Genomic DNA, 9,772 nt, shown 5'->3' on the forward strand with positions numbered 1-9,772 from the left:
ATTCAGGATATGTGGTTTACTGCACATGCACACAGAGAAACCTGGAGGGGGAGTTGGAGGTGTGTCTCTGTAGGAGAGCTGAGGCTTCAGTATGGAGGAGGCGTGGCCTAAACAGCAGTTTGTTTTGGTTTCATGCTGGAGCTCAAGGACGACACCTACTGGATCAAGAAGTCTCACATTCTTCCTTTAAGAAGAACAGATTAAAACCAGAATACTCAAGTCCATGTAAACAAGAGGAGATCACAGCGCCCTCTACTGGTCAAAGAAGTGTATTGCTATATTCATTGTTGTCAAATCTATTCAAATTGTCCATATTTAAATTCAAAATGTAATTGCATTGAGAGGTATCCTCACTTCCCTTCTTTAAGTCTTTATTTGATTCCTGACTGACTCTGACCTTTGACCTCCGACACAGGTCATCATTTCAGAAGAGAAATCTGCACACTGAAAATGTTTTTATCATTTATTCAAAGACAGAATTTTGATCGAGTCATTTGAATATATTTATATCTTTCTATCATTCAAGTATAAAAAGAGTATTCACTTTAATCCGCTCTCACGCGATCACAGAGACATAAAAAAAAAACATCCAAACAAAGTATTAAAAATTCTTAATCTCAGAGCTTTACAATATATTACATTTCTATTCTAATACAATGAAAGGTCGTGTTCAGTAATAGCATCGCTGTCCTCTGTGTTGTTGAGCTGGAAGCGGCTTCCCAGAGATCATGAGGTGAGTGAGGAAGTCCCAGTGTGCCATCTTGTGGTGAAATGGAAGTACTGCATCTAAGGTTTTGATCTCCAGTACTGAGACTGTCTTTGACATGTCATATTGTTTTCTCACTGGAGGTTTGTCAGTGAAGCTGAGATGAGTGACCCAAAGAGGTTCAGTTCAGCTCTTTTGTCCACTGTTGAGAGGAGAGGTTGAGTCCTGATCTCTGCGGAGGGAGGAGGAGCAGTTGTTGCTAGTTGCCATTTGCTCTGCATCTTCGCTCTTGGATGTTTTTGCCGAAGTTCATAGCCAGGGTAGCAACAGCATAGGTGGACAAGACCACGATGGTGCTCCCCACAAACTGTGACGAGGCTCCTCGCTTTGCCGGGAACCTCCAGCCGTACCTCTGGTACTGAGCGTCTGCTGCCCCGGCTGTGTGCGTGATCGGCTCCATGCCTCCGAGCAGCTCTTTTTAGTAGCTCCTCCGAGTGTCTCTGAGGTCTGCGTCAGGGCTCCTGTGAGTCTGTCAGGACGGATGGTGTCTCAGAACACTGAGCTACCTCCTCCTCTTTATCTACTCCTCCACCCTGTTTGAACGCGTCAAATCCTCAGACTCAGCGGGGTGCCAGAGTGCGTCAACAACACCTGTGGGACAGATTTAGGTGTCCTGTCTGCAGTGTGAACTGTACAGATGGCGGTCAATAATAGAGCGAGCGAGAGCAAGTTCAGTGTGACCCTGCTTTTATTTCAGGACCAAGGTCAGCAGCAGATCAAGATCAGAACCCTGATAACAAACACACTATCCATTAAAGCCATTAAATAGTTAAAATGCATAAAAGATATCGAAGTAGGGACTCATTAAAGGAGCAGTATGTAACTGACACCTAGTGTTTAAAATGGGTACTGCAGTCTAAATTCTAAACATCATAGAGAGCTGTCTCTCCCCCCCTCCTCTCTAGAGTCCATGTTCACACAGGTCACCATGTGGTGGACTCTGAAGCTTCAGTGTTTATCCAGCTCTGCATGGGTCTGTAAACCTTTCTGTGTTCTAACCTCTCTCCATTTTTCAAAAGCATCTCCAATATTGATCCTAGTTTGAGCACGTTTCTGCTCGTGGAGCTTATTAGAAACATGCAGAGGCTTTTTAGGTCGGGTACAATCACTTCTATCTGAACCACTTCTCTTGCTCCACTTCCATCACTGCAACACCTGTTGACCTGATAACTGCTCTCATATCTGACAAACCGAGGGGCGTCCAAAACAGCTGTTCACCTTTTAGGTCTGTGTAAAACTACTAAGACTTTTAAATGTGTTCAGGTTTACATGAGAGATGCAACTTATTTATTTTTAAATTATGAGAATCAGGAGCTCGAAATCCCAAATCGAGGCCGAGTGTGTGAGACGGGATCAGACTGAGTGTTGTCCTCTGTGGTTAAATGTGTGTGTGTGTGTGTGTGTGTGTGTGTGTGTGTGTGTGTGTGTGTGTGTTTGGCGGTTTGTCATGACAGGTGCCCGCACAGACTCCTGTTTGTATTAAAAGTACAAACTCTGCAGCCTCAGATGGATGGCAGAACAACGTCTAAACAATCTGCAGTGTTTGTCTCATCAGTCTCTTTCTGAAATGTCACGCTGAGCGAGCACCTTCCCAGACTGTCCTCGCTTTGTTTTCACTTCCTCTGTTCTCTCATCTCTCTGCATCTCGTCTCTTAATCAATGCTCGGGTTGGTATCAGGACTCAAGGCCGCCCATATGGGGGGAAAGGTCTCTGGGGTCCTGACACATGAACAATGACCACCTTTTATTTGACACGTAAATACTCACCATAACTTCTTATTTTTTATATTAAACGCTCACTCATTTAGTAGGTTGACCCTGTGGTGTGTGTGTGTGTGTGTGTGTGTGTGCGTGTGTGTGTGTGTGTGTGTGTGTGTGTGTGTGTGTGTGTGTGTGTGTGTGTGTGTGTCCAATGATCCTCTTATGGCGCCCCATGTGTGTGATGCAGCTCAGTGGAGGGTTTATGGACGTCCTGCTGGGTCGGGCCTCTTGGCTGCAAGCAGGAGAGGCACCTCTAAGATTTAAAAAAAATAAATGAGACACTTAGGACAGCAAGATTACCCACAATGCCCAGCTTCGGCTGTCTGGTCTTTAAACTGCTGACGTCAGCCTGTCGGTGTAATTAAAGTCTGGGGTTCAAAAAGAGGACGGAGGGAACAAAGAACGAGGTGGAGACATTGTTAAAAGTAAAAAATAAAAAAAAGATATAAGCAATGCCCGTCCATCTTTCCTCATCTCCTCTTCCCTCTTTTGAAGGGAATAAGGACACAAACCTTCAGCACCAGAGTCGGTCACTTTAGTTTAACGAGGCCGCAGTGAGCGTGTGTTTCATTTTGCCCTGTTTGTGACCCTGTGGTCGTTTTTACAGATTAAGATGAGCTCACTCTCATTCATCAGATGAAGGGAATGACACGCGGTGTGAAAACAGACCAAACGTTGCTCCTGCATCCTCCTAACCTCACAGATTAGATGAGGATGTTCTCAGAAGGAATCAAATCAAGCACAAATTAAATGAAGCAGGAGGGAAAACATCGATAAATGGACTGCAGTACCCGTTTTAAACACTGGGTGTCAGCGTTACATGTTGCTCCTTTAAGAATCTCAGTCTATGAGATGTATCAGATGTTTTTGCAGTGTGCATGTTTGCATATTTTACACGTTTGCAAAGTCCAAATACTCACACCCTGCAAGCTCACATAGAGGATTCAGAAAAAGAGATTTGACTCAGATTTTGTTGTTGGACACAAAAAGCCTCATTGCTCCCTTTCAGAAAAGCTCAATGTCCTCCTCAGACGGTGTAACAATGTGGAAACGATTAAAAAGATTGGAAGCATGACAACTCGATCATCATTTAGCGACATGAACACAGGCAGCAGAATAAAATGATGCTAATGTGTTAATGAAGAAGGATGTCCAACGAAGCCCTAAAATATCAAAGGTTTAACATATTACAAGTCAGCTACATATAAATAAACTACAATGTTTTAGCAATAAATACATTTTATCGATTTATTCATATTTATAGTTTAGGAAGGTTTTTAAAACCATGTCGTCATCCTGTACTTTGTGCTGATGATAGCTTCACTGACGGCTGGCAGAGCTGACTGAGCTGCTGCAGCTGGAAGAGAGAGAGCTGTGACCCGGAAAGCATCACTGTTCCCATCTGCTCAGTGTGTGTGTGAGTGTGCGCGCGTGTGTGTGTGTGTGTGTTAAAGCCATGTGGGTCATTTCCTCCTCAGAAACATGGGACTGGAGAAAAATAGTCAAAACCCCAAAAATCAGATAAACCAAATTAAAAAAATTATCATTATTTCAAAGGTCAAAAGTCAAAGGAATCTTTATTGTCCCCACAGGGTCATTGGAGAAATTGCAGCTGTTTTCTTTTTTTTTAATTACAGAAAAATATGCAATCAAACTTCTGCACATCGTCTTAATTGCACAATTCGGTTGGCAACATTTCGCTACAGAAGCTTTGGGAACGTATTTGTACAATTTAGAGATTGCTCATGGCAGCTTTGGTCAAAAAACTTAACAGGAGATATGTTTTTTTCTTATTTAAATGCTTGGGTACTTTGCAAGACTACAGTATCGATCATTTAGATAATGGAGATTTGTCATTTTTAACATTTGGTATCGTATACCTTATGAGCTGTAAGATTTCAAAATTGATTGGAAAGATGCTGATTGTGATGGAAACAGCTGAAAAGGTAAAAAATCAATCAACCTGAATCTGTGTGGGGTGACACCAGGAGTGACCTCTTCTGCATCTGACTAGTCATGGGAGTCAGGAAGACATAGGGGAACGTTTCCTCCGAGGGCGGTATAACGGGGACGCTCTGTCCTTGAGTAGCATCAGCTCTCGTTCCAGACAAAACTGAGCAGCTGTTAGTGTCCAAACTCAAAGTGATTACCAAATCCTTATGTAAGAGGATATTAAAGCAGCATCCCCTCTGCGTTCAGCCGCCGCTCGGCACCAGCTCTTCATTCTGCAGTGACCACAAAGACGACGACATCATGAGGCTCAGTGAAGTGTTCCTCTGCAGACAGAACCTCCACCTGTGTGTGGCTTCTTACAGTCTGCTCTGTTAAACCCGAGCTGGAGCACAAATCAATAACCTCTCCTGCCTGCTTTGTGTCCAGCGGCTCCACTGCGACAGACTCATCGCTCGTGACTTTGACAGCTAAAAAAAAAAGGGCCAGAAAGGCATCGCAGCTTCGTGTGCATAAAAGGGAGTCGACTGTGTCTGTGTGCCAGAGTTTACAGAATTCAGTACAAAGCAGAACCTGCAGTGTTTAGACCATGTGGCTCTCTGACAGCTCCATTTCATCTCACAAATAAACAGCCTGCCTCGGCTTACTGCGGCTCTCTGTGACCAGATATCTGCTTCTCTGAACACATTCTGCCACCGTTAGAGAAAATCAGATTTCACTGTTTAGACATTTTTAATATCTTGTCTTGTTATCTATCTGTCTGACTGTCTATTTGTCGGTCTAAGTCTGGCTACATGTTAGGTGATTTTAGGCCCGATTTGAGGCTTTTCACAGATGCAAATTTGAGGCAAGTAAAACACAACTCTGCTGTCGGCTCTTGAGAACACCAAGGATCACAATTCACAACATTTTGGCTCCAAAGATCTCTGCACATAATTTATCAGCAACATTTATTTAAAGGTTGAATATTTGAAGTCTTGAGTAAGTGGACAGCCTGAGAAACAGACCTACATCGACACCTGAAGTTAGCCACAGGCCCCCCCCCCCTCCTCTCTAGAGTCGATGCTCACTCAGGTCACCATGTGGTGGACTCTGAAGCTTCAGTGTTTATCCAGCTCTGCATGGGTCTGTAAACCTTTCTGTGTTCTAACCTCTCTCCATTTTTCAAAAGCATCTCCAATATTGATCCTAGTTTGAGCACGTTTCTGCTCGTGGAGCTTATTAGAAACATGCAGAGGCTTTTTAGGTCGGGTACAATCACTTCTATCTGAACCACTTCTCTTGCCCGCTTCCATCGCTGCAACACCTGTTGACCTGATAACTGCTCTCATATCTGGCAAACAGAGGGGCGTCCAAAACGGCTGTTCACCGTCAATGGTATCATCTTATATAAATGAGTGCATCATCTGCATACAATTAAATCTTTATAAAATATTGAATGTAGAATACTAACACTGCTTAAAGAGAAAAGGTTGGATGGAAATAGATTCAGAAGTCTGTCTTAGAAATATGTTGCAGACAGCCTTTTATTTACAAAACAAACAAAGCGTTAGTCAGTGATTTGAACTCAGACCAGCAGCATCACTGCAGACTTCCTGCCCGTTTCCGTTCAGATGGGTCAGCGTGGGCAGAGTTTGGACGCCGTCCTGCTGAAGATCTCCCTTGCCATGCCTGGCACCGATGTGGGCAGCTCGGACCATATGTTACATAAAAACTGTGGGAAAGTCCTAATCCCCGGAAAACCATTATGCAATGACTACCAAACAACCAAACGGCCTGTCAGTCCATCCATCCCTCCAGCTGTTTTATTTGAGAGTAGGCCCCATTAGAAACATCATGTTATACACTCTCTATATGACATCTGCATTACAGTATGAAACATCGCTGTCCGTGGTGCTGAATGTTGCCCAAAGTCTAGAATCATAGACTGTAATAAATATGAACGTTTGACTCTGAGTGACATCACTCGTTTGCTCCTGCAGGGGGCGCTGGAGTCCCATCGATGGCGGTCTCCATGCTGGAAATGCTGTCTCAGTCTAACTTTCAGTCAACCTAACGACAGGCTGAGAGCTGGAGCTGAGGCGGGTTTTAAACCTCCTGACAAACCGTTACACCGCGCCCACCTGTCAATCAGGTCAGCTACACGCCTTATTGTGAATAACTCTTATCCTTCATCAAATCAAAACTGATGAGTCATCAAAACATTCACCCCCCGTACAGTGTGTGTCCATCGAGACATGAGCTAATCACACCTATTTGGTTTTTTGAACCAGGCTGTAAACATGTTAATCTCTGCTGTAAAAACAGGCTTTTTAGAATGGGTGTGTATGTGACTTCCTGTGCTTCTGCAGCCAGCCTCTAGTGGACACTCGAGGGACTGCAGGATTTTACACTTCAGCATCAGCTTCAGTTATCTACAGATCAGAAAATCTCTTTTTTTTTAAAGGGGACCTGGACAAGAAGAGTCGCAACACACTTTCAACATCAAAAACACTCAATAATGCGTCTAATCATAATAAAATCATCAGCTAAAACAGTTGCATACAAAACGACTCTAAGCTAAGGATTTTAAAACATTCAGACTAACTCAGCTTGGCATTTTAAAATCTGACTGCAGGTTGTTCAGAGTTAAATGTTTACCCGGTTCATTTGACCAAGTTGACTGTAACAAAGCAGTAACAGCTCTGATGTGTTAGAAACATCCTGTGAAGTCTCTCCTGGATCACTGTCGGGTGTTTCTTCATTCACGTGAGGAGGGGACTCTGCTGCGCGCGCGGGAGGAGGGGCGAGAGGGAATCCCATGAAGGGGTTACAAATATCGCGTTGCTGCTGTCTGTCGCCCCGTCCAGCGTCAGAGGTTTGAGAGAGCGACGTTTGGATGGATGAAACGAATCGGAGCTTCAACTTTCGGTACATCCTTTCCTTCCTGTTTTAAAAAAAGAGGGGTGATAGGAAAGGCTCTCGCTCTCCTCTCTGGCATGCACGGTGACGTTTAGGGGACCGGACAGGCTGCTCCGCGGAGGATCGGGCGGTGATGTCAGCCCCACCGAGGAGCTCCGGGATGAAGCGCTGCTCAACTGCTGAGCAATAGAGTGTGAAAGAATCGCTGAGCTTTAAACACGTTGTCCTTTTCTTTTTTTAAATCAAAGGTGAGAAGGAGTTCACGTTTCATGGTTGAGATTCTTGTGATAAAAAAGAAAAGCAGAAGAACTTGGGTTTACAAAGCGTCTCGTCTGTTTCTACATGGACTGTGTTTTTGCTGTGACAGATCGGGCCTCCTGCCGCTCGGCTGGACAGCATCAGAGCGCACAAACCTCTGGCAAAATGTCAAGGATGCTGGGAGAAGGAGCGCAGCCCGCAGAGACAGCAGCATGACTGGCAGCTCCGAGGCGCAGGACACAGGTCAGAAGAGGAGCTGAGGGAACCTTTGGGCTGTTTTTGATAAAAGTCATGGGACTGGAGCTGCTTGAAATTTGTCCATTCTCCTCGGCTTGCTCTTCGACGTGACACCGGACTCTCTCTCTCTCTGTTTGCGCCTGGACGCTGCTGCTGCTGTTGTGCAGATCGGATGTGGATGCTGCAGTCCTGCCGGGTCTGAACACGGATCGTTAAGGGGGACAACAGATTGATTATCAAGGGGAAACCCCCGCCAGGATCCCCTTCATTACGCCATGGATGACTCGGGGATAATACGGCGCCGGAGGCTGCAGGTGAGCCATCAGCATGTCATGTGTATCTTACTTTTCTCTGACATCTTTTAACTATTCCACCCCTCTAAGACATGCATCATCTCCTGAAACCACAGCCTCATCTGTAATGGCTGAGATCTCTTAGATATCAACATGCAATATGGACCCATAACGTGGATTCTTATGGCAGCAGCCTATCCATACCCCCCGGGGCATTTCATCAATATTTCCCCAATGAAGCTGCCTCAAAAACTGATTTAACATCAGTGAAATAATCTTCTACATCTTTGTCCCTGTTAGCTCTTAAACTGCTTCTTTATGTGAATGCAACCACCAAGAATACAAGAATGTAACACCTTGTTTTGGTGCAGAATGTGGACTTATTCCTGGTTTTTCTTTCGTTGTTGATTCATTAGATAAACACATCCTTTATTATTCGATCATTAAATGATGCGAATAGAAAACAGTAATAAAGGGTCATCGTAGTTACCAAAATCCAAAGGGGATGTTTTGAGGCAGCTGATTGTGTTTCTTCTAAAGTCCCAAAAAAATTAAAAATCCACCTTTGGAAAATGGCAGCGCTCCACTTGGGAGCCCATTTTTGCTCATTATAGTTTGAACAATAGAAGAACCCAGGTGTTGCCGCTCTGATTGCAGTATCACTGTCTGTAGTCTAATTATGATGCTTTAATCAACGACCCCCCAAAGCTCTGCAAGATACTCTCATTTGTGTTCCCCACAGGGTGTCTCAGGGGCTGAGTGCATTGCACCAGATTGACCCCAATATCTATATATTTTGCAGTATTCTGTAACTTAGCAGTCGTGTATTTGTTGTTATTTCTGTTGTTTATTTAGCTTGATTACACGGGCAGACATCTAGACAGGTGTGTGTTTTTTTATACCAGGGCTGGAAAGACAGAATACGTCATCAACCTTTAGACGAATGAACCATAAACACCTCATTGAAATGTTAAAGGTCACAGATTCTGCAAAATCCACTTCGCCATTTGTCCCTAGTCCGTCTACAAATCCCCCAATGATGAGAAAAGTCCATCCTCTCCGTCTTCTGCCTGCTCCACTTTTCAGAAAATGTGTGCTCAAACAGGCCATTTGGAGATTTTCCCTTCATGACATCACAAAGGGCAGTAGCCCCTCCCCCCAGGTGGGTGACACTCCCACAGCTAGGTGTTTGTTCTGCCCTCTGAGTCTGCCTTCTCACCGTAAACAATAGGACATGGAGCGAGAAAGCACCGAGACACCCGAGCCCTTCCAGAGAGGGGGCGTGGTCAGATACAGCTCATTTACATATTTAAAGGTACAGACACAGAAACAGCCTGTTCTGAGCAGGGCTGAAATAGAGGGGTTTATAGACATGATCAAATACAGGATCAGAGTGGATTTAGAACAAGAAACTTCACACACATGTTTTGAGGAACTCTGAGACTTATTTACACTGAAGAAGAGGAGGAGGATATGTCACCTTTAAAAACATAGGTCATCAAAAAGCCGGGTAACAACCCACACGAAGTGGCACAATCAGCCACATTAATACAGAGCACCTGAGCAGGAGGTGACGGAGCTCTCAGGTGTGAATATGGGGACATAA

The 9,772-nt window shown here is 44.5% G+C and overlaps 1 protein-coding gene across 2 annotated transcripts in view; it reads left to right on the plus strand.

Annotated features, from left to right (window-relative positions):
- The first annotated feature begins 7,317 nt into the window (after positions 1–7,317).
- The window catches only part of LOC132954346 (microtubule-associated serine/threonine-protein kinase 1-like), a 47,771-nt gene continuing 45,316 nt past the window's right edge, over positions 7,318–9,772 (plus strand). For both annotated transcript variants that reach the window (XM_061026886.1, XM_061026887.1), the window contains exon 1: positions 7,318–8,187. In XM_061026886.1, the coding sequence (XP_060882869.1) occupies positions 8,149–8,187 (39 nt within the window). In that variant the 5' untranslated portion in view covers positions 7,318–8,148. The remainder of the gene's footprint in view (positions 8,188–9,772) is intronic.

This window comes from Labrus mixtus, chromosome 20, assembly GCF_963584025.1.
Source record: "Labrus mixtus chromosome 20, fLabMix1.1, whole genome shotgun sequence".
Lineage (NCBI taxonomy): Eukaryota > Metazoa > Chordata > Actinopteri > Labriformes > Labridae > Labrus > Labrus mixtus.